This window comes from Pan troglodytes, chromosome 19 (genome assembly GCF_028858775.2).
Source record: "Pan troglodytes isolate AG18354 chromosome 19, NHGRI_mPanTro3-v2.0_pri, whole genome shotgun sequence".
NCBI classification, from domain to species: domain Eukaryota; kingdom Metazoa; phylum Chordata; class Mammalia; order Primates; family Hominidae; genus Pan; species Pan troglodytes.
The window spans coordinates 71,639,282-71,666,720 of NC_072417.2; the positions used below are offsets into that span (position 1 = coordinate 71,639,282).

The window sequence follows — 27,439 nt, forward strand, 5'->3', positions numbered from 1 at the left end:
GCACTACTTGAACTCCAGGGTCTAGAACAGCCTGCAATCTAGCAGATGCTGTAAATTTTTTAATTAAATACTGAACTCCTGTAGGACAGTGATTGTGTTTTTATTCATTCCCAGCACTTACTATAGTGTTTGGTGATTACAATGGCTGCAGCATTTGTTCAAAGCTCTATCACAGGCTTTCTACAGTGTAGAGCTTAACCTGCCTATCCCTTTTCCCAGATCAGGGGAAACAGAAAGTCAGGAGGTTGCACGCAGTTAATACCTTGTGTTTTCCAAAGGGCAGGTATCAAATACAAAACTGCGTCCGCCGCAGCTGGAATACGCACAGGCATCAAAATGGGGCCTTTTGGGCCGGGCGCGGTGGCTCATGCCTGTAATCCCAGCACTTTGGGGGGCCGAGGCGGGCGGATCTCAAGGTCAGGAGATCGAGGTCATCCTGGCTAACACGGTGAAACCCCGTCTCTACTAAAAATACAAAAAATTAGTCGGGCGTGGTGGCGGGCGCCTGTAGTCCCAGCTACGGAGTCCTGTAGTCCCAGCTACCTAGCTTGCAGTGAGCCGAGATAGCGCCGTTGCACTCCGGCCTGGGCGACAGAGCGAGACTCCGCCTCAAAAAAAAAAAAAAAGGCGGGGGGACTTTTGGACAGTCCTTTAATATTGGGGAAGTGCCCCCAATTTTTTTCTTTTTCTTTCTTTCTTTTTTTTTTTTGAGACAGAGTCTCGCCCTGTCACCCAGGCTGGAGTGCAGTGGCACCATCTCAGCTCACTGCAAGCTCCGCCTCCCGGGTTCAGCCATTCTCCTGCCTCAGCCTCCCGAGTGGCTGGGACTACAGGCGCCCGCCACCACGCCCGGCTATTTTGTATTTTTAGTAGAGACAGGGTTTCACCGTGTTAGCCAGGAGAAGTGCCCCAAATTTCTAATCCCTTAAGCCAGGACCTTGGTAGCCCTGAGGTGTGATGGGAGACTCTGGACAGAACCACCTGTTGACCTATCCAGGACCCAAATATGCACCACAGCTAGGAATCTTTTTATTACCAAAGGTACTGTATGTGTGAAAGATGGAGAGAGACCCAGACCCCAGATAACAGAGGCATGATAGATATGATCGTCAAGATGGAGAAGCCAGGCTGGATTCTAAGCAGGGACTTAGAAGGGGAAAGGAAGTGGAAAGTTTTCCCCACTCTCCCTTCCCTACTAAAAGCCAGAAGCCAACATCTTCTACCATTAGCCTTTCAAAACTGGGTCCCAGGATCTTGATCTCCAGGAGGTCATAAAAATACACACAGGGACACCAGAAGCCACCTACGGATTTATTAAACTTTATTTCCTCTGAGTCTCTGGGCAGTCAGCAGGGATGTAAGGCGAAGTGGCAGTAGCTGAAGGGGCCTGAGCAGAGCTGGTGCTGGGAGGGGCCGGCATGGACAGGAAGAAGAGGAGGAGATTTAAATATCCAGGGCTGAAAGCCAGTTAATAGTTCTCCTTCATCTGTTTTTGTATTTTGTGTAGCATCTCCTGCATCCGCCGCAGCTGGAATAGGCACAGGCATCAAAATGGGGCCTTTTGGAGAGTCCTTTAGTATTGGGAAAGTGCCCCAAATTTCTAATCCCTTAAGCCAGAACCTTGGTAGCCGTGAGGTGTGATGGAGACTCTGGACAGAACAACCTATTGACCTATCCAGGACCCGAATATGCACCAGAGCCAGGGATCTTTCTATTACCAAACAAAGAGATACCAACGTTGGTGATCAAACAGGAGACCTCCCCTATACCCCATACTGCTCTCACCTCCTCATCTTTCTCTCGGATAAGCTTCTCAGTTTCTGGATCTGTCCCTGGTGGGACAGCAGGGATGGGGAAGTCAGTACCACTTTCCCGAGTCAGTTTGCTAAAGGGAGAAAAGGGCTGATAAGGCGAGGAGGACCCCAGCACCCGCTTAGATTGAGCCCAGGGCCTATAGAAGAACAAAAGTAGGGCTTGGTCTCACCCAAGGCTAGGCTTGGGATCTCCCCCTGCCAGCTTTGTCCTGGCTTCTGGTCATACTTGCGATTCCGTTCCTTCACCACCAGGCGGGTCATGCTCTGGATGCACTGTGCCCGGTAGTTCTCATAATGTGTCTCCCGCGTCACATCCTTCAGGTCCTGCATGTGGGTACGTACCAGCATTGTCCTCAGCTTCACAAAGTCGCAGTGCCCTGGGTTTTCCACTGCATAGCAAGGCTAGGGGTCAGCCAGAGGCATAGGTAGGGGAGAGCCACTGAGGGCAAGGAGATCCCCTGGTCACAGGCTCAGTGCTTTACCTTCCACGATGCCCCAGGGGTAGAGTCGACCCCGAACTCGCCGCCCTCTGGCCTCTACTACAGTGTTGCTGCCAATTACTGCAAATGGGATGCTTTCCTGGAAGAGGTTAGGGGTGCCTGTCAGCACCCTCTGTTCTCACCTCTTTCTTTCCACCTGTATCGTCATCTTCTCTGCTTCATTCTAGGAAGCCAGGGTCCTTTCCCACCCTGATAGCCTGAATATAGAATTCTACTCCCTTTTTCTACCCGGAAGAAATAAGATAGGAATGGGATGCCCTAGAGTGGCCCCACCTTTAGGGCTTGGTCCTGCAATTTGAAGTCCTCATCCTCATCAGAGTCACAGTCTGGGAATTGATAGATCTTGATTCCAAAATGCTCAATCTCCTCCCGGATCTGACAAACAGATGAGGGGCCCACGGTTCTGGGGACCACATCCTTTCTAGAAGCCCACCTGATCCCCTCCCACCACCAGCTTCCCTCACTTTGCGTTTCTTGCGGTCCACTTCGGGAGGTGTCAGTGTGTCTGCCTTAGCCAGGATAGGCACGATGTTGACCCGCTGATGCAGGGCCTTCATGAATTCAACATCCAATGGCCGGAGCCTGGGGAACAGGAATCTGTGACCACCTGCTAGTGGCAGCCCTGCCCCTGGTGCTCTTGGCCTGTTCCCTTGACAGCACCTGGTGGTGCCAGGAGCCTCAGGCTTGGACCATACCCGTGGCCGAAGGGTGAGATGAAGTACAGGCAGCAGTGCACCCTGTTGTCTTGGATGTTCTTTCGGTTCAGGCCACTCTCGTCTCGGAAATACTGCTCAAACTGCTGATCAATGTATTCTGCCACAGGCTTCCAGCTGGGGCAGGGACAGACAAGCAGAGAAACTGTGAGAGTGGGAGCCACCTAGTGAGCTCTGGGACTACAGAGAAGTAGCCCACTCCCTGAGCAGTGTTTTTAAGACACTGTTATTCCCTGGCTTGCTTTACTAAATCTTTAGAGAAATTCCTGAATGGGGTGGGGTGTATCTCACATGTCCTGATACAAAATTAGACTGAGTACTCAGGCAAGTTTAATAAATACTAGCTTGATGAGAGGGAAAGGGCCCAGGTGATCAAACAAAGCAGTAAGAATAGGCTGGGCACGGTGGCTCACCCCTGTAATCCCAGCACTTTGGGAGACCGAGGCGGGTGGATCACTTAAGGTCAGGAGTTTGAGACCATCTTGACCAACATGGTGAAACCCTGTCTCCACTAAATATACAAAAATTAGCTGGGCGTGGTGGTGTGCACCTGAGTAGTCCCAGCTACTCAGGAGTCCGAGGCAGGAGAATCACTTGAACCCAGGAGGTGCAGGTTGCAGTGAGCCAAGATGATACCACTCCAGCCTGGGTGATGGAGCCAGACTGTCACAAAAAAAAAAAAAAAAAAAAAAAAGGAGAAGAAGAAGAAAAAAAGAATAGCAAGGTGGCTGCAGGCAAATACCAACTGGAAGCCAGGGAAACCCTAAGTCAGGTTTCCAGTGTAACCTCAGAGCCTCTTTGCTCATGTGTTTCTACCCTTTCCTCTACCTCTCCAAACCCACTCCATCCTTCAAGGCCCTAAGAACTATCTCTTCCAGGAAGTCTCCTTTGACTATACCAATATACACTGCTCTCCCCTTCTCTTCACTACAAAGCAAAACAAATAAATAAATAAATTTCCCCAAGAACCTCAATTTTCATAACATTTGCTCTTTTATTATTTTGTTTAATCCTCACTGCCCTGACAGGTGGACATTATGCATTATGATCATCATCACTCTCATTTCATACATGAAGAAACTAAATCCAGAGCAGCTAACAGGTTTGCTCCAGGCCAGGGGTGGTAGTTCACGCCTGTAATCCTAGCACTTTAGGAGGCCAAGGTAGGCTGATCACTTGAGCCCAGGAGTTCAAGACCAGACTGGGCAACATAGTGAGACCCCCATCTCTACAAAAAATACAAAAAAGTTAGCTTGGTGTGGTGGCATACACCTGTAGTTCCAGCTACTTGGGAGGTTGAGGTGGGAAGATAACCTGAGCCCAGGGAGCCCCAGGAGGCGGTTGATCAGGCCACTGCACTCTAGCCTGGGCAACAGAGTGAGAACCAGTCTCAAAAAAAAAGAAAAAGAAAAAGAAAAAGAAAGGAGGAAGGAGAGGGAAAGGAAAAGGACTTTCTGTAGGTCATTTAGCTAGTAAATTCTCTACCCACCTGAGCCCCTACAGCTCAGTGCACTTGCCACTACACATTGCCTGACCCATTTACTAATTTAAGTTGCTATCTGATTGAAACATGTTAGAGAACTGCCCCCACCTCCCCTGCTTCCCTGTTGCCACTTGACTATAAGCCTCTCAGGGATAGGAATCATTCATGCTTGTTCTGAATCCCTTAAAATGTCCACCACAGGCTGGACATCTAGTATGTGCTCAATACATTCTAGCTGATTTGATGCTCTGCTGTTGCCATGTTGAAATTCTTAAAAATTTTGAACACGGGGCCCTACATTTTCATTTGCACTGGGCCCAACAAATTATGTTGCTGGTCCTGCAATTATCATTGTTAAAATTCCTGAGTATGCTGTAAATAGCCCTTTACACTTTTCAGTGTGCATGCATCATGTTGGGTGATGTTCAAATCAATTGGAGAGGTGGTAAGGGCTGGTATATTTTAATTAAATAAGTGTCTGACAAAATGAGTATATATGGAGGTGGACTTTGAACTGTGAGGTGCCTGGCAAATGAAATTATTAGTATTATGGAAGGTAAGAGACAGTAGGTAAATTGATTGAAGGAGATCATTTGCTCAAGATCATGAAGTTACTAAATGCCAATCAAGATTTGAACTCTCTGTCTAGGGCTCTTAGCACTGCCTGCCTAACTTCTTCATCAAAGCTACCACCTTTTCTCCTGTCAATCTCATCCATTTCCCTCTTCATCTACTCACTTAGGTCTGACCATTACCTAAGCTGGAGGTAACGGTCAGACCTACTGACCATTAGCTGGAGGGGGGGTCCCTCCAGTGCCTGAAAAATAAAAAAGGCCGAATGATAGGGGGTTGTGGTAAATCCAGCTTTTCTTTCGGCAGGTAGCCTAGAGGGTGCCTGGAGTTTAAACAAAGTTCCACCATTTTTCCATTTTGCCTATTCTTCCTCACCTTTACCCTCCCTCCATACATGCCCAGCCCTTCAACAAGATTGTGTGTGGCACCTAAAATGTTGCTAGTGAAAGGAAAAAGGGTGACAGTTTATTCGGCATCTACTATGTAATCAACTCTGTGCTACATGTTTTCACACTTCACATGTGTTTGTTTTTAAGGCTCTTCTTTCTTATCTTTTTTTTTTTTTTTTTTTTTGGAAGGTTTCGCTTTGTCTTCTAGGCTATAGTGCAGTAGTGCAATCATGGCTCACTGCAGCCTCAACCTCCTGAGCTCAAGTGATTCTCCTGCCTCACCCTCCCCAGTAGCTGAGACTACAGGCCTATGCCACCATGCCCAGCTAATTTTTAAAACTTTTTGTAGAGATGGGATCTCACTATGTTGCCCAGGCTGGCCTGGAACTCCTGGCCTCAAGTGATACTTCCGCCTCAGCCTCTTCTTTCTTATGTCCCTATCCCATTATAGAATCATAGGGCAGAATTGGAAGGAACATTAAAAATCATCTATTCCAATCCTTTCCCTCTTACTTTATAAAGGAGGAGATGGCTGTCCAGTAAGGGAAGTCACATGCTCAAGGTCATAGACCGCTTCCTCCTGATAAGTATGGATATATCTGGGCCTATGTGTGTACCTGTGTATGGAGAAGGGTGGCTCAGGGGCAGCTGGGATTGTGCTTACTCAGACATACCACTCTGTGTTGTTGACTGCATCCCCAAAACCTGGTGTGTCCACAATGGTGAGCCGCAGCCTCACACCCTTCTCTTCTATGTCCACTGCATGCTTAGTGATCTCCACAGTTTGCATGATCCTCTCTGGAGAAAGGGGAAACTGAGGCCAGGGCAAGGGCAGGGACCTGCCCAGTCAGGATGAACCGCCCACCCCAACCAGCCTTGTTGCTCAGACTGCCTAATCCACACTGCCCCCTTCTCCACTCCCAAGCTGTCTGGGGGACTGTTCTCTGGGAACCAGCAAGGAGTACATTTCCCAACACAGGAAATGCCGGCGGCTGTTGGCTCTGGCCCCAGCCTCTTCTCTGCTCCCGGTTTTTTTCTTGGATTCCTGGAATCCTTGGGGGTCAGAGACTCATTCAGAGAGCAAGACTCTGGTCTCTGCCCTGCTTCAGCACCCAAATCTTTAGGGAGCTGGCTGGTGGGCTGCCAGGCAGTTAGGCCTATGGAGAGCTGCTGTCAGTCTCTCTAGGAGGCCATGGTTTCCTGCATGTGGGGGAGAGCCCCATCCCCCAGACTCTGGAGTGAGTTTAATTTCCCAAGGCAAGTCTGCCTGATTGTCCTCTCCTTTCCTTACCTTCAGCACCAAGAAGTTTCCGGTCCCGGTACAGATCAGTGAGGAAGAGGCTATTGACAAGTGTGGATTTGCCCAGGCCAGACTCTCCTGAGAGGAGAGAGGACAGAGGCACCAAATCAGAAGGTAAGATCTATAGCCAAAAAGCAACTCCACTGGATCAAGGTTTAGGGGGGACTGCTTTCTTATCTAATTGGAACTAGACTAACCAAACTATAGCATTTTAGAGCTGGGAGGAAGCACAGAGATTGGCTTGGGGGAGCAAGAGATTGCCCAGGGTCACACAAAAAGAGGCAAATGCTAGGAAACTGTTGGTCAGATGCTCTTTGCAACCAATTCGAACCCCCACCCCCACCCCACCCCACATACATACACTCTCACAGGCCAATGACTCCTGGCTGTTTTGCAAAACAGTACAGCCACTCGCTGCTTGCTCCCTCCGACCTATACTCCCTTCCCACTCACGGACACACACACCATCCCCACCTGAAACACACCCTGCCCAACCCAGCCCTGCCCCTTTTTTACCTGCCACCATGAGGGTAAAGTCAAAGCCTTTCTTCACGGACTTTCGGTGGACTTGGTTGGGGAGGGTTGCAAAGCCCACATATTCCTTGTCATCCTAGTAGACAGGAAGGCAGAATGCGTCACGGTGAGGAGCCAAAGGGGCCCCAGCACCCAGCGCCAATCTTCTCTCCCTTTCAGGCCTTTGCCCCAGCCTTAAAAAAGCAGTGCCAGACTTCTGTGAGTTCCCATCTGAGGCCACCAGCTGGGCCTCCTGCCCTTGCTGAAACTGCAAATTTCCAGTGCCCTTGGGGGCAGATATCTTGGAGCTAGGGCTGACACAGGACTGAAAGAGGTCCCAGATACACACACACACACAAACACACACACACACACACACACACACACTCTGCTCCCTGCCCCCGGTCTTCCTGCAGCAGCCCACTGAAAGGCAAATGCAGGGCTGGAGGCTCTACCTCAGAGGAATCATAGGGATCAAGCTTGCCCCATGGGCTGCGGGGCCTGGCAGATGGGCTGAGAGGGGCTGGGGCACAGAAGTACTGCTGGTTGTCAGAGGACTGGGGCCACGAGGGGGGTCTGAACTCCAGGTCATCATCATAGAGGTCCGGGGCCTGGGGCCTTGGCTCCGGGACTTGGGGCCTGGATGCCCAGGTCTTAGCCTCTGGTGGGTGGCAGCTCGCATTTCCTGAGAAATCCTTCACGAACTTGCTCAGTTCTCCATCATCCGTGGTGTCCTCCAGGAAACGCTTGATCTGGGGGAAGCGGGGTGGGTAGAATAGATGGGTGGTGCCGGGAAGGGAGCCGGAAGGGAAGAATGAGGAAGGAGACAGAAGACAGGAGAAGGCAAGAGGGAAAGGGAAAGCACTTGTGGTTAGAAGAAAAAGAAACTGCAGCCAAGACAGAGGAAGTGCTCACCATCCCTCCCTCACCTGCTCACAAGCCTCCCCAATCCAATATGCCAGGAAGGGTCCCAGGGTCCAGGAAGAGCCCTGGGCACCCCCAGAGCCCTGGCAACTGCTCTTGGGAACTAAGGAACTCCAGTTCTGGTCTCCTTCTCAGCAGCATGTTTTTTGAGGCTGCCTTTCCTGGGGTTCTGGCCTAGCCAGGGACTGTCTCAGGCCAGGAAGTAAGGCCAGACTGATTAAGATAGAGCAGACAGAGGCATTAAACCCAAAAGGAGAGTACAGTGCATCAGAATGGGGCAGGGACATGAGGGAAGTAGGTAAGGGAGAAGAAAGCTGACTGCATCAGGCAGGTCAACCAGCAGGGGGTTCTGTACCTCCTGTCACTACTGGTCAGTGAGCTGGGGGACTGGGGTACAGATTCTACTGCTGGTGCTCAATTCCCAGGGTTCACTGCCCAGCGCTCAGTATAGTTGATCCTACCCCTTACTCCAGACACTGAGCCACACCCAAATCTGACCCTGGGCCCTGGGAGAGAAGAGTAAACCCGCCAGTGGATGCTGACTGTGGGTGGGAGGCAGCTGGGAGAGACCAGGTGAGGGAGGATGGAAGAGCCTGGGAAAGGCTGGGCCTCCAGAGCTTCTGACAGCCCCCAACTGTGAGGGACATATAAGGGGAAGCACCCTGAGTTGTCTCCTTACCCCCTCTGCCCAGAGCCAGCAGTGCACGAGAGGGCCTGGCCTGAACCATGACCCACAGGGAGTGGAAGGCAGAGAATGGACTGACTCCTCTGTAGAAGCCTGTTCTACCCCATCCCCAGCTCAAAAGAGGAACTGTTTCCCCCAACTCTCATTGTCAGCTCTAGACCCTAAAGATTCTCCTCTCCTTTGGGGGTCAGCCTCCTTCGTGGGGTGCCTGGCAGTGCTGGGCTCAGCTCTGCCTCACAATACCCACGTGCCACCCCCAGACAATGGACAAGGGCCGGCTGCAGAGGCTGACTCACTCTCTGAGGGTTAGCCAAGCCAGTGGGGACTACCCCAGACCACTGTGGAGTCCCAGCTAGAGTGAGGAAGATAAGATGGCCACAGTCTTCCTGCAAAGGGAAGAATTGAGGGAGGCAGATATGCATACTGCCAGGTGTATGCCAGAGGGAAGAGGTTGAGATAGGGAGGTTAGAGGGAAAAGTCTGCTAGGAGCTACTGCCAGGCTGTTGCCTCTGAAGTCTTCACACCTGCTTACAGCCATAGTCTCCAGTGCTCGCCTGGACAGAGGGGAGGAAAAGAGGCCCCTTAGCCCAAAACTAGAACCAGCAGGTAGAGGCTGGGTGACCAGAAGAGGCTATCCTGAGGCAAGCCTAACCCAAGGCTTTTCTCACCTATGACATTTGTGAGGTCCAGTGGTGACCATACATCCCAGTCTATGCCTGCTGTCCTGGCATCATGATTAATTGTGCCCTTTCACTCTCAAAAGTGTCCCAGCTTACATGGCAACAGAGAAGGGGTGGGACTGGGGGCAGCACGACGTGTTGTCTGGCAGCTAATAAGTCTGGGGAATTCCAGGAAATCCTGCCTCTCTGCACAAATCCACAATGACCCAGCAGTTGGTCTGGGGGTCAGGACATGGGTGGGAGAGAGAAAGCTGTGCTTCACCTGGTTTCCCAGGAGCACTGAGTGGAGGGGCAGGGAAGGGAGAAAGGAAGGCCCTAATGAAGATCCCTAGCCCCCATGATCTTCCAGCAGAGCCTCCGGGAACCCAGCACCATCCTCATCTCTGCCAGCCCTGGCTGCTCATCCACATGGAGGGGGCCACAGGGGCTCTAGACAAGGAGTCAGGACACCAGGGTCTTCACCTCCTGCCTGTCCATCCCCACTCCCAGCTCTGCCAGTGACCAAATCATTTTCTGACTTTGAGCCCCAATCCCAGCCAAGGCAGGGGGAAGACAGGTCACGTCCACCCATCTCCCAGAGCAGCACCTTACCCCAGCTTCAGTCCTGTCCTCAGGGACAGAATTCCCTTGCCATCCCAGTGAACGGTCCATGTCCCACGCTTCAGACTCCCTGTCAGAAAGCTCTAGGTCTAATTTTATCTCCCAGGCAAAGTTCCTCACACACAGAAACAGCCTTGTTTTGATGCTGTTGTTGTCTGGCTTCCTGGCTTGCTCCTTTCCCTTTCTCTTTGACCCCCTTCTGTCTCTGGCAGGGGCCAAAAAAGCCTGTGGAATGTCCTTCCCCACCCCTCTTCTCCTCCCCTTCCCTTGGCTCCCACCCTCCAAGGACAGCTCAGCTGCAGCAGGATCACTTGGTTCCTCTGCAGTCCCCTCCTCCTCTGATTGGCTGCCCCATGACGCCTGCCCGCTGCCTACCCTGGTGGGCACAGCACCAACCTCCCAATGTCTGTTTGCAGCCAGGCTTTTGATCCATTTGACCTCTCCTGTTAACCCCCAAGGACACTGTGGCCTGTCTGAGGACTATGAGCTATCCCCAAGTGACCTGGCCCATCAGCACATGAGGACAGCCACCTAGGATACCCATTCCCAAAGGATTTCAATCCCCCAGTCTCTCTTTCACCTTAACTTTAAGCAGTGCTGGAGTAGGTGAGATGTCCTATACTCCCCCATATAGGTTTTCGTGGGAATGGTCCCACACTTCTTCCCAAGTGTTCATTTGTTTTTTTTTTTTTCCTGTGAGGAATGTCACTGTTTCAGAAATCTGCTCCTAAATTTCCCTGCAGGGAGCATCAGCCACAGAGAAGACTTTGCTCCAGGGACTCCCCTTACCCTAGGACACCTGACCTCTGACTTATAGCAACCTGTATCAATTAGATCACTCCATGGCTTCCATAGTGTCAACAGGGGAGCTGTTAGCACTTGGTCTCTGAGGAGCACGGGTTCAAGGCAATGGGAGGCTGGCAGCCCAGAAGCTTCAGAGCTGCCATTTAGGTGGGAGATAAATTAAGGGGCCTGGTTGGAAGTGTGCACTCAACTAGGGGTCAGGGGTCCACTGTTTCTGGTTGGGTGGAAACATCTTTTGTGAGTCTGGATAGTGTCTTAATTTGAGGACCTTAATGTTCAGTTGTGAATGGCCCTTCCTTGCCTCCCAGGGAGGCTGGGGAGAGAAAGCACTCCCAGATGATAAGATACCTTAAGCTGCTTTGAACCTGAGAAGAGAAGGTGCATCCCAAGTCACAGGATGGTCATTAATGTTGGCCTGTCATTCTTTTCACATGTAAATTTAAACCCCCTGGCACACCTGGGTTGGGGAGGTCTCCCCCACTGATTCCCAAAGCAGCTAGGACACTGACCTCCTTTGACAAAGAGACCCTCATAGAGGAGTCTGATCTGAACCAGTCAGCCTAAGAACTTGGCTGGCTTGAGGGCAGGGGCCTGAGGATGGGGACTTTGGTGATGGTGGTTGGGGTGGAGGGGGGTGTGTCTTTAATTAGAGAAGAACAGTGTGGCCTCGGACAAGCCGAAAGCACCAAGACCTCAGCTGAACTGAACTTAGTGTGTGGCAGAAAAAGCCCCTCTAGCCCCTGCTGGGCTTGGCACTGGGGACAATCAGTGCTTCCCTAGGCTTCCATCCCTAGAACAATCAGTCCATCCATCCACCATGTGGGGAGAAGTGGGGGAAAGGAATAAGGACAGGCCTCTCTCTGGAACCCCCGTTGGGGGAAGGTCACAGGGTCACCAAGACTTCCTGGCCAAGGCTTGGGCCTCTGCCTGGACACAGCTTGAGAGACAAGAGCCCAAAAGGTTGGCCCTACCAAACCTGAAAGCTTCTGATCCCAGGGGGCCCAGGGAGCTCCCTTCTGGAGGCTGCCCACAGCCAACATCCCGCCCCACAGGCTGGTCAGTGATCCCCCCCTGCTGTAAACAGTTTGTGTCCCCCAATGCAGAGGGCAAAGGCTGTGGGGCTTCCAGACTGAGAGGAGAGGATGGTGTGTGGCCTAGAGGTCCTGACACCCTTACGTTATTTGTGGCAGGCTCTGGCAACAATGTCAGGAGAAAAGATTACATCTTCAGAGCCAAGCATCAAAAACTTCCTACCTGGGCACCTCCAGGGAGGCTGGCTGGGGTTACTGTTTCTCTTCCCACTACAGGCAGGTGGCAGGGATGGGTGCCCCCACCCCCACACACTGCAGAGGGACCTGGCTGGTGGGGAGGGAGCGAGTAGATGCAGCAGGAGGAAGCTTTCCCATGGTTCCTGTCCCGGGGGCAGAAGGATATAGCTAATCCCACCGGGCAGGATGGTGGGCTGGGCCTCCCCCTCTCTGGGGTCCCTTTGGGAAAGGGCCAGGGACTGCCCCTTGTCAGGCTGAGGGAAGGAGGGGCCAAGCGTCTTACCATCCCTCCTGGTGAGGCAGGCAGTGTTTGTGGGCCTCCTCTGCGTTTTCCAAATGAAGTTGGTACTGGCCCCTGTGCCCAGGGTAGGTGGGTGAGGAGGGGTTACTCAGGTAAAAGCTGACCCAGGCGAGGATGGGGACCCTCACCTCCTCTTATTACTGATGCGCCTTCCCCAGCCCAAAAAGCGCGTCTCCACCAGCGGGCACCTCCCTCAGCACGGACCCACCCCTTCGTCCTAGAGCGCAGGCATCACCCAGGGGTTGGGGCCCCCTCCGTGGCTGCTCAGAGGGAAAAACTTGGGAGCAGCGACGCACCGCCGCCCGGCAGCAGTGCCAGCCTGTGCCCGAGGCCGGCGACGGCGCCTCCCACCCTGCACAGCCGCGGCTGCGGCACAGCCAGCCCTGCCCCGCGCCCGCCCGCCTGCCTGCCTGCCTTACCATGGCTGCAGCCCGGGCGGGGCCGGCTCCGCCTGGACAGCGCCCGAGCGACCCGCGGCGGAGCTGCGCGCCGACCTCGCAGCACCGCCGTCACCCTCCCGCCTCCCCGAGTGCGGACCGCTGCGGGAGGGGCCCGGCGGCGGGGGCGGAGCGAGTCGGCCCCGGGGCGGGGCCTGTACCTCAGCTGCTAGCGGTGCCGGCGCGAACCGGGTCGGGGTGCCCAGCTGGGGGCCGGCCTCGCAGCCCGCGACCCCCGGATGCGCAGAGTATGCAGAGTCACCCAGGACAGAGCGGGGAGCTTCAGCTCCTCGTCCCCGGGCTGCACTGGACACCTGGCTCTTTTTTACTCAGCTCCAGAAGCACCGCGGGGGCTTGAGCCAGTTCCCAAAGAAAAAGGAACGGCCCACCTAACATCCCCAGAAGGAGACGCCTTTGGAAGGGAGGGGGAGTTGCTGCATGAGTTGGAGAGAAACCATTAGTTACCGCAGGGATTCAACAAGGTTTTCACAAAGTGAATCCGGCTGATGCCCAAGTTACTGATCACTACACCTCCTAAAGGGGAATGTCAGATATTCTCCACCTCCACCCGAGCTGTGAAGGGGCAGGTTAGAGGCAGGTTCCCTTCACGCAGTACCCCAGATTACAGATTAAAGAGGATTTGCTGCACAAATTATCCAGGGATCATCTGCTGGAAGGATAGAAGGGAGAGGCTGAGTGGCTTTAACAGGGTGGTGTAGCCTTGCCTGTGGCTGAGGACAGTGGGGAGGGCCTCAGGAGAGGCCAACCCAGGCGTGACCCAGGCCCAGCTGGGCCACTCTTCCTCTGACAAGCAGGTGAGATGCCGAGGGGACAGATGCCCCAGAAGCTTTAGAGGCATTAGAGGCTCAGAAAGGTCAGAGCAGCAGCTAGGGGAAGGCAGATGCTTGGTGAGTGGGGTGTTGGTGAGGGATTCCCTGAGCTAAGTAGGGTCTGAGCTGGTCAGGCTCCTGTGGAAGTTTCCAGAAGCATGTCCCTTCCTGACCCGCAAGACCCCTCTCTCAATGGCAGGCTGACTGGCTTCTGCCTGAATACACTCTGGACAAAACTGAGACCCACAGGCACGGCCCTCTCTGTTGGTAGAAGTGCCAGAGGCCTGCCTGCTGTATTTCAGTCTGACCTGTGAACCAGTAGCACTGGTTGGGACCAGTCAGAACTCAGCCAGGGGAGGGAAGAGGGCCTGGGGCAGCAGGTAAGATCAGGCTGAGAAAAACAATGGGGCTGCTACTGGAGATGTTATTGGCTGTTTGGCACTGGTGGACTGGAAGATGGCAGGGTGTTCATGAGCCAGCAGGTTGAGGAGAAACCTTCCTAGCTGGGTGGCCTTGAGCAACTTACTTCACCTGTCAGGGTCTCAATTTCCATACCTGAAAATGAGGGGATTAAACTAGATGATTTCTAAGCTTCCTTACAGCTCTGGCCTTCTAAAAGTGGATGCAGTGGGGGAAGGAGGATATGCTGTATGCTACTATAGGCCTTGGAGGAAGATAAGAGAACAAGGCAGCAGCAGGAGGTGCTGGAGAAAGGTTGGACATGCAGTGATTCAGGAGAGGGCCCAGGATCTGAGTGAAGGGGGAGGACGTGTAGGATGGGGGCAGCAGCTTGGGTTCCCTGAAAGGGAACCTCTAAAGGTACAGAGAGGCTCCCGGAAAAGACCTGGGGTAGATCAGGGGATCGGAAGCTGTACTCAGGAAAACAAAGACATAAAGAGAGAAACCAATGGCAGTTGGAAGTCTGCAGAAGCAGCAGCTGCTGCTACCATCAGCCCCAAATGTCAAGCTTGGACTATACAAAGCCCCACTGTTCAAAGCCCTGGGCCTCCAATACTCATGTATGCACTCTAAGAATACCTCTTGCGTGCTTCCAGAGTCCTGTGGCCTAGGGTAAGGAGAAAGCCTACATCAGGGAAGACAGGCCCCAGCAGAAACCCTTGTTTTCCTCTATTATAACACGCCCCTCCCCGTGGCCTCAGCTGAATTCCAAGTGTGGACACAGACACATTTCAAAAGGCAGCCCAACCAGCTCATCCTCAGCTGTGACTGGAATCCCAGCTCTTCTTTGGCACCTGCTGCCCAGGCAGCAGGTTGGTACCAGCTTGCCTTGAGGAAAGTGAGGCCCCAAGCAAGTCCTGGGACCATGGAACTTAGCTCTAAGCCAAGAATATTGGGGTCTAATCTCTTTCTAATCACTGTACCACAGGCCTAACATGAGGCATGCCGGGTGAAATAAAAGCTGAAGACTGACTTTGAGCCATCCCACCTGCACAAGCCCTGCATGCTAACCTACTGCAGCATTCGGAGAGCTCTGAGAGAACTTGGCCTGGGCACAAGTCCCATGCCAACTTGGCTATTATCTCACTGCCTGAAAGTCCCTTGCCCTCTCTGGGCCTCTGTTTCCCCCACTGAAAGAGAAGACTGGACTTCTCCCAAGTCTAGCTCTTACATTCTGTGTGATGGAGGCAGGGTCTAATACCTGCAGGGCCAAGATACAGCAGCCCTTGTGTCAGTCACTGGCGATTTACTGAGTGCTCTTCCTCATCTCCAGCCAGCAGGTGGCCTGGCCAACTCTGCTTCAGCATGGCTTAACTCTTGGAGCGCTAGTTCTCCCTCAAAATTCAACATCCCACCAGGCATTGATGGCCTTGACTACAGTACAACTCCCCAGGCACTGCTAGGGCATGGTATCTGAGCCAAGTGTCTAGGGGAGTGTCTAGCTGGGAAACTCAGCTCAGCCACCATAGCTCTAGCCTGCTGTCTTGGGCTCCGTTGCTTAGGTCAGGCCAACATGATATGTCCTGGCCCCCTCCACTAGGTCTTTCCTGCCCACCCATAGGTGCAGGTTGTGTGGCACAGGACCTAAGCAAGGAGGCTGCATGTGGGCCATCCCAGGGCCCAGGTTCAAAGCCGATAATAAAGAGCAATTACCACAGGAAATCAGGATTTCAGATCTGCATGACTAGCAATGGCCACTTCTGCCTTTCAGTAGCTAAGTTTCCCTAAAGTGGCGCAAGAACTAATTGTACATCCCTTCCCCAGTGAGATAGATGAGTCACTGACGATATAGTCAGAGAGTCCTTGGACCAAAGGCTATCACTGGGTTATGTCTTTCAAGGAAACCTCAGCAAGTCTGTCCAACAAGGTCTGTGGTGGACAAAGGCAATAAACCAAAATACATTAAGCCCAAATCTTCCCCCAGCTGCGGCCATGTGTCCCATGATCCTGGGGGCAGGCATAAGGTGTGGGTGGCAAGGCTGGGGAACACTGTGTTTCCTGGCACCTGCTGAATGGCTGCAAAGAGGGGCAGTTCCAGAGCTGGCAGCGTGCTAGAAGCCAGCCACTCTGATAGGGCAGACAGTCCTTCCAACACCCTCCGTGAGCAAGGCAGGGCCATAGGAGCTCAGGGTTGGAAAGGACTTACAAACCTCCTAATGTGACTACTCACCAGATGTCTGAAGGCTCCCCTGCCTTCCCAGCCTCTGCTCGAATACGTACCTCCGATGGCCAAAAATTCACTGATTCTAACAACTGCCCTTCAACCTTTGGGCAGCCAAGTTACCAAAGTCTTCACTATACTGAGCCAAAATCTGTCTTTCCCTGGCTTTTACCCTCCATATGCCTCCATGCTGGAAGCTTTGCTGACTCATTTCATTGGACTTTGCTTTGTCCTTTGATGTCCACACCCTTTCAAGTGACCCATCTGTATACTTTTCTCTACCAAATTCACCACAAGCTCCTCAAGGGCAGGGAGTATGTCTTTTCTTTTAACCTCTGCTCACTTCAAATCAGCAAACATGTGATGTGATGTTTTTCTGGGTGTCTAGGCCTCTGCCCCCAGGAGATGGCTGATCAATATGGATTGACTAAAAGGACTCATTGATTAGTTTTCCATTCTGATTTTAGAGCCCAGACAAGCCTTGAGGCTCTGCGCTTCATTGACCCTTCACTTGCCCTTCATCCTGGCTGCTCACAAGCTCACACCCACCTCCCAGCCCCGTGGTTCACATGCAAAGACACAGATGTTACTCCCACTAAAACCTTTCCCTTCACAATTCTTGATATCTAAAGGTGCTGCTGAAATATTGAGAAGTATTTTCCAGGGAGACGTGGCTATAGAAGAAGGGTTTCTATACCATATAGTTGACTCCCTGGGACAGACTGCTCCTTAAAATGCTTCCAGCTTTGATGAACAAACTCTGAGCCTCAATTTCTTCATCTGTGAAATAGGGAGAATAAATCCACTCATAGGTTACTATGAAAACCCACTAATGCACTTAACATGATCACTAAATGAATGGTAGCTATTATCTCCACTAACAAGAAAATTATCAACATCAAACCAGTAACTGTCAACTGTGACTATTTCAAATGCCTTCCCTCCAAAGGATTTGGAGTGTGCATGTGTAATAGGTGTAGAGAGATGGGAGGACAGAGAATACCAGAGTAATGCCTTAGATTAAAGTGACATTGGAATGACCAAGCCGCCACCACCTGTGGAGTCAGCTTCTCCAGCTAGACACCATCTCTAGAAAGCTGGTGCTTGGTCTCAGACCTACCGACCCAAATTCCCAGAAACAGCCACTGTGGAGACCTCTGGAACTAGATGACTTTGCCGGCAGTGGGTGTGCCAAGGAAGCGACACCCACAGTGTCAGCCTGAGCTTCCCTCAGGAACTGCCTCACATTCTGTCCCCCTCCTCCAGGCTTCATTCAGCCCCCAAGGTGCAGCTGTCTCCTGCTGCTCCCCTAACAGCAGCTGAGCCAAAGGCAGCTGAGCAGAGGAGGGTGAGGGGACATGGCCATTTCTGCCTCTCAGGACAGCCTTCCTCTGGCTGAGCACCTGTCAGGGTGGCTCCTGGGTTACAGATTTACTTCCTCACCCAAGTATGCACCCTGGCCTCTGAAGCCAAGCTCCCTAATCTACCCAGGCCCACTGTTTCTGTTACTTGGAAAATCCACCATTTCAAACAGCACCAAACTACTCTGCAGAAAGATGTGATGTTGGAGATGGGTTTCAGTCACCACACACCTTCTGAAAATACACCAAAAAGTCCACAATGGATGTGGCAGATTCTTCCCTATGTGGGACTATTCTGGGCAAAACAAAGAACTAAGGGAGTCTGGCCTCAGCTCTGCTATCAAGTCCGAGAGAAAAGCATTGTATATTCCTGCCCCCATTTTATAGGCAGAGGGAGTAACCTGCCCAGGTCTCACTGTGAAGCCAGGACATTGTTCCCTCTGTGCTTCCAGGCAGACTGCACCACAGCTTGTATTAGGTGACCAGCTGTCCTGGTCTGCCCAGGACTGAGGGGGTTCTTGAGACATGTGACTTTCAGTGCTAAAACCAGCAAAGTCCCAGGCAAACCCTGATGAGTTGGTCAACTTACCCTGTCCCCAGGTTAGCAAGTCTTAGCCAGAGGCCACCAGCCTTCCATCCTGCTCTGGAATTGGCTGCCCATGGTAGCTGGAAATGAACAGGGTGCCATCTGACAGGGTAAGATGCTTGCTTCCTAAGAAGCTGTGCAACAATGGTCAAACTGCTATAAAAATCCTCCCAAGGCCGGGCGTGGTGACTCATGCCTGTAATCCCAGCACTTTGGGAGGCTGAGGCAGGCGGATCACAAGGTCAGGAGTTCGAGACCAGCCTGACCAACTTGGTGAAACCTCGTCTCCACTAAAAATACAAAAACTAGCTGGGCGTGGTGGCGGGTGCCTGTAATCCCAGCTACTCAGGAGGCTGAGGCAGGAGAATCACTTGAACCCAGAAGGCAGAGGTTGCAGTGAGCCGAGATCGCGCCATTGCACTCCAGCCTGGGTGACAGAGCGAGACTCTGTCTCAAAAAAAAAAAAAAAAAAGCCTCCTGAGATGCCCTGCCCCGTTTTCAGCAGTTCTGCTCCATTCTTTCAACAATTCTTTCTTCTCAACTACGAGCCTCTGCCCAAAGCAAGAGAAATGCCGGGTGCAGTGGTTGGTGCCCATAGTCCCAACTACTCAGGAGGCTGAGGCAGAAGGATCACTTGAGCCCAGGAATTCGAGATTACAGTGAGCTATGGATTGCACCACTGCACTCCAACCTGGGCAACAGAACACTTTTAAAAAAAGCGAGGGAGGGTTCCTTTCACATAGCCCATGACCTAGGATTCTGTGAACATCCTCATGAATGTGGAAACTCCCTGAGTTCCTCAGAGGCTTTGGATTTCGCTTTGTAAAGGAAGCCAACCTGAGCAAAATGTCCCTGTGATTCAGAAGCCAACAGGAGGCTGATCATCCCATCCCTTCAGGGTCACATGACATGTCACCCAAAAGACACTGAGGTCTGCCTTAAGTATCAGTGAGATGGCCTCCTCTGATTCCTGGCCTATTTTCCAGAGTTGGTTTCTTGCATAATTGATAGAGCAGAGAGTAAACCACCTTGCCCTATGACAGCCTGAGAAGTCACATTTAAGGATGAGTAGGTCAGATGCCTTGAGGACACAGGATCTTGGGGCTAACACACCCTGTCCATCAAAGGCATTGCAGCCCCTCCCATCAGAACTGCTTTATTTCCAGGAAATCCCCAGGGCTATGTGAGAAGGCAGCCCCCAGTGACCCATTAGGGCACCCTCAGGACCTTCCTGTTGAGCTTTTGCTAGTTCTGATCCCAAAAAAACCCCATCAGGAATGCTTCCCTCAGTCCAGCATAACCTCCTCTGGGGAGACTCCTGCCCCTAATGTCCCAATCCAAGGATGAGAAGCATCTGTCCACCCCATTCCTTAGACAAAAGGGCTTTGAGGGGCCATTTGGGAAGGGACTGACACTTAAAAGAAAGAGATGGGCTGAATCAGGCCCCATCCCCAGCTGTTCACCCAGAGAGGCTTGTGAAGCTCAACAACAAACATGATGCCTTCCACAAGCCAGGCATCGTGGCCAGGCCACCAGAGAATTCCTGCCAGGAATGGAATCTGGAACAGACTCTATGGTCAACCATTCCCAGATCAGAGGAATCAGAGGCCTTGGACACCAGCACCACAGCGTCTCCATCCTGAGGCTGCATGGGGCCATGCCGGCTGAGGGACAGGCCAGGGAGAGCCTAGCTCTCTCATGCATTAGAGAGCACCTGGCCCATCTCCATGCCATCCTACCTCCAGAGAGCCAGAGAAGACCAGCAGCCCAGCTGCTTGGGAGCCTTCTTTTCTTGGCTTCTGGGGAGCAGCTCTGCTGCTGAACAGGGCTGGAGAGCTGTAATTATCGAGACCGGATAAGAGCTATTTTAGGAAGGAGCCACCCTGTTGCCAAGGCTTTTGACTTCCTAAACTAAAACAAGATGCACAGAAAAAGGGGATGAAGGTGGGGGAGAACAGGGAGGAGCCTGCTCAGTCAAAAACATCAAATCTTGACTGAAGGGAAATATTAACCCCTTCCCAAAGGTACAGATTTGCATCTAGGGGTGAGCAAAAGGCTAGCTAAGACACCACCATCCCCTGGCTTTGGAAAGGAGGGCATAACCTGATCCACTACCCATCTCCCTGCAGACTCCCTCTCTCCTAAGACCCTCCAAGAGCACTTACTCAGTCTGTTCCATCTATTTTGACATTTGAGCACAAACTATTTCATATTGTTGTTTAAATGTTTCCTGTCTGTGTTTTATCTCCCCAACCACATGGCAAGTTTCTCAAGGCCAAGGAATGTGTGTGCTGTGAAACTTCAATTCTTCCCCTAAAAGTGCCTAGCAGAGTGCTAGGCAACTGAATAAAAATTGTTTATGGAAGGAAGGGAGGGAGGGAGAGAGGAGGGAAGGAAGGAAGGGAGAAAGGGAGGGAGGGACTTACTGTCTTGCATGGAGATAATCTCTGAAAGTAGCCACTCCCACCTATAGCTGAGCTCAGGGCATGAGGTTGGATAAGAACCCATGGCAGTGGCAGGTGGCAGCCTTGTTTCTGGTCACCTCCCCTTCAGCTGTTCCATTATCTGAGCTTAGGCTGACCCCCACTATGCACTCATTTGTTTTCTATCTGTGGCCAACTGTCCATCCTGAGTCAGCCTATGAATGGGACCTATTAGAGGCCATTGCTAGGCTTTGGGTAATAGAGAAATATGGCAAGAGAAAATAATGGAAGTAGGAAGAGCTTTGACCATCTTATCAAACATGGGCCAAGAATAGCCAAAGTACTTATGGGAACAATGCAGCGAAATCAGGACACTGCCAAATCAAGACACGGGACGGCTGAGAGCAGAGTCCACCTTGAGTTTTTCCAAGTTGAGGACCCAAATAGTGTGTAACCCAAAAAAGCGACCCCTTTCTGGAATGCCCCAGGCTGAAAAGAGGAGAACCAGGTGGGGACTGATCCAACGGCTACCTAGACGGCCTTCCCACAGAGCACTTGGCAAGATTCATCATCTGCCAAAAGGTCTCTGTTCTTTCTAGGACTGCAACTAGCTCATACAGTGCTTTTGTGCAAATCCCCCTCTGGGGAGATGCGGTTCCACAGGTGCACAGCTTGGCAAATGGAACACAGGTTATATTTCAGCCCCCCACTTGCCCCCTCTACCAGGTGCTCTTGTGCAGTGAACAATCTGCCCAACCATAGGGAGCAGCTCTGTCTCCCTCCATTCCCACTCCCATTACAGGACAGGAGATGGATTTGGATTGTGGGGTGGGCCCAGGAAGACTGGGAGTAACCTCCCAGGGGCATTCTTACCTCCTCATCTGTCATAACAGAGTAGAAGCCAGGCATTCCCAGGGGGCAGCAAATGGAATTCAGAGAGTGCCAATAGGAGGAGAAAAAGAGAAATTTACTAAAGATGCCCAGTGGACTTGGGCAAACCTGGCCCAATCCCTTCCTAGTGCAAGTGGCCCAAACAACAGCAGCTAGTATTTACTGAGTGCTCACTGTTGCCAAGCACCGTGCTAAGTGTTTTATTGGTAATAACTTGTAATAATCCTCACAATAACCCTAAGAGGGAGCCATTATTCTCAGTAACAGATGAGGAAACTGAGGCTTGGAGAGGTAAAATAACTTACCCAAGGTCACAGTCAGAAAATAGTGGACCCAGGGCCCAAATCCAGTTAGATAACTCGAGTTCGTACTTTACTATGCCCCTACTTTATAGAGCTTTGCTCCCTCTGAGGAGCAGGACTGCCCTTCTCTGCTCTTTGCTGACCATCACTAGGAGGGTTCATGCTGGTTGGGATTGGATGGAATTCCCAGGGCTCTCTCCTCCCCAGGAACTGCTTTATCCATAGCCCTGGCCTCTGTCATGCTCATAGTGCTGGAGTATATTTTGGGCCACAATGCTCACAGCAAGAAGTCCCTGCTGCCAAGATTTACTCCTTGAGGTCTTGTCCCCACCCTCCCCTGCCCCCAGAGAGGCCAAGAGTATAAAGGGAGAGGAGCGTCACAAGGCCTGGGGACACTTCTCTTAAGGATTCTAGAGCTGCAAGACACACTGATGGCCTCAAGGGGGAGGCCCAGACATCTCTGAAGATCCTGCCTGGGCAGCACCAATAAGTACCCCAGGTGGTAAACTTGGGGCATGAGGAGGGTTCTGAGGAACCAGAGAAACACATGAGAAGAGCCCCCAGCCTGAATTAGCGTGAAGTCAACTCTGAGCAAGACTGTGAAGCAGGCGGTTTGCTTTGGTGTATTTTTTTAAATCATGTGATAGATGACCAACTAAGCTGAAAAGGCCATGAGGCTTAAATTATTCTCCATTCCAGAAGTAACTTCCTGTTAAAAGGAGACTCTTGAAAATGGAAAAGGTTCCAAGCCCAAAGAAATGACTCTAATGGTGAAATTTTCAGCAAGATGAGAAGTTCCTCTGCTTCTTCAGGTCAAAATCCCAGCATTTATCTCCTAAACGACCCAGCTCTGTAGATACATAGATGCCACTCCTCACCTGTCCTCCCATCCCCCAAGCTCCCACAGTGGGCCCATAGGAGGGAAAAGCACAGACCTTTTAGCCACCAGATGACACGATTGTACATTTCCTCAGAGACATCTGAAAGTAACAGAGAGATGGTTGCTTTTCTTCTCTCTGTGGGATGCACATCCCACTCTCCACTACTTGCAGCTCCCTTTCTAGCTCCACATTTCTCCACCCAAAGGTGCCCTCAGCCCTTGGTCCTCTCCAAGAAGCTCCTCCAGCCTAGGACTATATATCATATTCCCACTCTCCCTTTCTCTTTTTTACACCCTGTCTCTGTGCCACTGTGAATGCCTTTCCCCTCCTGGAATCCCAGCTCATCTGCATCCCACCCTCTCCACTTTGTAGCCAGAGTATTTACCTGAGGCCCTTATTCTATTTAACAGCCCTTACCAGCCCTCACCCCAGCTCAGTTCTTCATCCCCACTCAGGAAGCAGCTTTCAACCCTGCAAGCCCCTCTCTACTACCTTCAATTAAAAAGGTAAGCAGTGTTGCCTGGAGGAGTCAATGCCTGTCGCCCGGCCCAAGCATCCATCATCAATGTCATTAGCTTGGAGCACAGAGAAGCTGGCAGGGAAGGAATGGAGCAATAGGCTCAAGGATAGGACTAGCTTTGGCACTGGCAGGAGAGCAGCCCTTAGGCCCAGAATGAAGAGGTGGTCTTTCCTGCCCACCCCAACATCCCATCTCACTAAATTGGGGCTGCACCTGGGCAGTCTGCTTCTTCACATACCCAGGAAGAAAGCAGTAAACCTTTGAATGGGTTGTTTGCAGGTGTGCTTGGGGGTCTGTGGCACTTCACTCAGTGGTGCCCAACTTGGAAACTCCTTTGGTGGTGATGGTGGTGATAGGCTTGCCTTCTCTCTCTGGAACTTCAGATCCTCACAGAAAGGGCTAGAGTCTATTTTAAAACCGGACAATAAAAGATCTAGGGAAGGAGAGCACTTAGGCTCAAAATCCGGTGTTGTCAGCTGGCTTTGGGGTGTTTCAACTTCAGGATTCAGCAAGGGCCACCATGAGGAGTCAGGTCCGTACCTAGGTAAGGACCGAGGAGGCAAGGGCCTAGGGGTCAGTTCCAGTTCTGCATGGATGGAGGGCTTTTGTGAGAGTTCTGGATACCTGGGTGTAGGTCCTTGGGACATGTAGGTAGTTTCTGGGGGTTTTTGGGTTTGCTGTTTATAGATGGGCTCTGGAGTAACAAACATGGATGACTTGTGGGAGCCCTCAGACACTGATGGAACTGTGACATGGTGAGTTGGCTCTACTGACTGTACCCCTGGGGAGATGGTGACCCTGCGGCCAACCTCGCTGTTTCCTCGGATTGGGGTCCTCACGTTGGACTCCACCTGTGATGATACTAAGACCTTTGCGGAGGGCTTGGTTTCAGGATAGACAGAATACTTGTGAAGAGACTCAGGGTCTACCTGTGCAGAAACTCGGTGTACACCATCAGAATCTTTAAGGACAGAGAGTTTGAGCGATGAGTCCAAGTTCATATTCCTATACAAGGCCTTGGGTTTTGAAGGAATTGGACCGTAAGGACCTGTTTCTGATTGTTCTACAGGGACCCTTCTCTGGGCTGTCTGATAGTCTGCAGAGACACAGCTGCTTCCGTGCTCTGGGAGAGAGGGACTCCTTGGAGATCTGATCTCACTAGTAGTCGTAATTCTTTGGATGGGCTCAGTTTGTACTGCTTCATCCTTTGGGTAAGACAAAATCCTACGGGGAACTCTGACTCCTTGGGGGTTCTGGACCTTGGATGGTGGGTCATCTTCTAAGATTTGTGATTGTAAGTTATTCTTTTGGTCTTGAAAACTCAACTGATGAGTAGATTTGGCATCTGGGATTGATGAAGCATGATGGCCGACCTCGCGCCCTGACTTGCTCTCACCGCCTCTTCGTGCTGCTTCCTCTCTGGGTGGACTAACTTTCCATTGTCTGCTTGAAGCATGGGAAGCCAGTGTCTGAGTCTTCTGGCTCTTTAGATGGGGAGAGGAATGGCGGGATGATTCTGTTCTTGGTCCAGTCTCGGTTCCCCGAGGAGTGGGTACTGCATAGTGTCCAGGTCCTGACTGGAGGGAGACAGATCGAGGGTAGTCTGATGCCGAATGGGGAGCGGTGGGATGTGCAGCTTCTGATCTTCGGTGGGAAGGGTTCAGGGAGACTGCAGCACTTTGATGGCTTGAGGCAAGAACGTACCCATGTCCCCGCTGAGGGGATGTGTTAGTAGTAACCTCAGACCCTCTCTGTGCTGAAACCGCTACCTTGGCCCCAGGTTTATTTGTCTTGACCATCTGATAGATTGTGCCCTTCTGAGTAGATCCCATATTTTACTGGCTGGCTTGTATTCAGGATCCTAATGATGCCTGAATATTTACCCTGTTTTAAAGCTGCTGTTTCTTGGGCTCCCACAAAAGTGGCTGTTGTTCTAAGAGTGTCTCAAATAATCCCCTTAGCTACCTCTCTGTCTGGTGATGTCATAAAGGAAGGAGCTTCCTTCCTATTAAACATCCTAGTGTACAGCCACAATTCTTCACAGAATCCCAAAGAAGTACCTGAAAGGAATCTGTGGATTTGTCTTTGGAGTTATATCACCAAGCCTTTGGCAAGTTTTTAACAAAACTGGGATTTCCTTGTACATAGAGAAGGCTCCAGACCCTCCTTTACTCTCCCGAGATTCTAGAAATTCTCAGGACTCATCCAGAGAAGGAATCAGCCAGAAGATCCTATGAAGACAAGATCAAACCAAACACGCTGTGTTAGCCCCAGTTTTAATAAGGTACGAAGTACAAAGTTGCCCCAATTTTGTTTGAAACTGTACTGTATACAAGTTAAAAAAAAAAAGAGAGAGAGAGCTTCAGCTTTTTCCAGGTCTCATGGATTGTTTCATTGCTCCTGGGGTAAAAATCCACGTTGCTCAAATAATAAAATTCTCACATTCTTGGTCCAGGAGAGTTTAGTGTTTTATTAATAAAAGGGATTTGCCATGTGCGGTGGCTCACGCCTGTAATCCCAGCACTTTGGGAGACCGAGGCGGGTGGATTGCCTGAGGTCAGGAGTTTAAGGCCAGCATGGCCAGCATGATAAAACCCCGTCTTTACTAAAAATACAAAAAAATTAGCCAGGCATGGTGGCAGGCACCTGTAATCCCAGCTACTCGGGAGGCTGAGGCAGGAGAATCGCTTGAACCCGGGAGTTGGAGGTTGCAGTGAGCTGAGATTGTGACACTGTACTCCAGCCTGGGTGACAAGAGCAAAACTCCATCTCAAAAAATATATATAAATAAAAACAAAATAAAAGGGATTTGGGCTGGGTGCAGTGGCTCACACCTGTAATCCCAGCACTTTGGGAGGCTGAGGCGGGTGGATCACCTGAGGTCAGGAGTTTGAGACCAGCCTGGCCAACATGGTGAAACCCCATCTCTACTAAAAATACAAATATTAGCCAGGCGTGGTGGTGCGTGCCTGTAATCCCAGCTACCCATGAGGCTGAGGCACGAGAATCGCTGGAACCTGGGAGGCAGAGGCTGCAGTGAGCTGAGATCGTGCCACTGCACTCCAGGCTGGGTGACAGAGCAAGACTCCATCTCAAAAAAAAAAAAAAAAGAAAGAAAGAAAGAAGGAATTTGGAGTTAATCATTGGTTTCCATCATAAATGACTACAGGTGTACCTAGGAGAAATTACCTGCCTTCCCTGGGACTTGGTTTCTTCACCTGGAAACCACTGCCTGGTACATGGGTGTCACACATCAAATGTTAATGTCCTTTCTCATGATCCTGTCAGCTATCCAATCAGCCGGACTCCGGTTCTCTCTTGAAAAGTGACTTTCCAATTTGGATGACCATTTGGAGGAGACTCTGTCACCTTTCTCTCCCTTTCACATGCTCTTTCTCTCATTCTCTCTTTTAGACATAGACTCTACCATATCCAATATTCTATTATGAACTCTGAAGGGTCATTGAGATTATAGGATGGTCAGCTTCATTTTTCTTTTTTTTTTTCTTTGAGATGGAGTTTCAAATAAACTGTGCCCAGGCTGTTGCCCAGGCTGGAGTGCAGTGGCGCGATCTTGGCTCACTGCAACCTCTGCCTCCCGGGTTCAAGCGATTCTCCTGCCTCAGCCTCCCAAGTAGCTGGGATTACAGGCGCATACCACCATGCCTAGCTGATTTTCTTTTTTTTAGTAGAGATGGGGTTTCACCATGTTAGTTAGGCTCGTGTCAAACTCCTGACCTCAGATAATCTACCCACCTCGGCTTCCTAAAGTGCTGGGATTACAGGTGTGAGCCACCGTGCCCAGCCAGTTTTAAGTATTTCTAAACCCTTTCTATTCCCCAAAATGAAAGCAGCTTTGGCTAGGTGTGGTGGCCCAGCCTGTAATCCCAACACTTTGGGAAACTGAGGTGGGCAGATCACTTTAGCTCAAGAGTTCGAGACCAGCCTGGGCAACATGGTGAGATCCCATCTCCAGCAAATAAATAAATATTTAAAAAAATTAGAAAACAGTTTTACAAATAATTATAAAAAGTTGAAATC

General features: G+C 51.2%; 1 protein-coding gene and 1 long non-coding RNA gene across 13 annotated transcripts in view; one reads left to right on the plus strand and one right to left on the minus strand.

The window, feature by feature from the left end:
- Positions 1-1,302: 1,302 nt before the first annotated feature.
- SEPTIN4 (septin 4) lies at positions 1,303-25,321 on the minus strand. Of its 12 annotated transcripts, none has more exon segments than NM_001317011.1 (14): positions 1,303-1,528; positions 1,786-1,885; positions 2,041-2,203; positions 2,297-2,393; positions 2,588-2,689; positions 2,779-2,896; positions 3,010-3,144; positions 6,147-6,270; positions 6,764-6,850; positions 7,289-7,382; positions 7,741-8,037; positions 21,678-21,685; positions 22,933-22,977; positions 23,637-25,321. In NM_001317011.1, coding segments are annotated over 14 exon segments (3,024 nt in total). In that variant the 5' UTR covers positions 25,231-25,321; the 3' UTR covers positions 1,303-1,468.
- Positions 6,795-27,439, plus strand: part of LOC134808894 (uncharacterized) — a 61,417-nt gene continuing 40,772 nt past the window's right edge. The window contains exons 1-2 of the long non-coding RNA XR_010153037.1: positions 6,795-6,886; positions 24,468-24,609. This is a non-coding gene — a long non-coding RNA (uncharacterized LOC134808894). The remainder of the gene's footprint in view (positions 6,887-24,467; positions 24,610-27,439) is intronic.

Excerpts from the sequence above, each read along its gene's own strand:
- SEPTIN4 (XM_063798061.1), bottom strand. Across the intron at positions 3,145-6,146 it reads GCAGTCAACAACACAGAGTG|CTGGAAGCCTGTGGCAGAAT; the intron begins GTATGTCTGAGT and ends TCCCTGCCCCAG. Across the intron at positions 2,394-2,587 it reads TGCAGGACCAAGCCCTAAAG|GAAAGCATCCCATTTGCAGT; the intron begins GTGGGGCCACTC and ends AACCTCTTCCAG.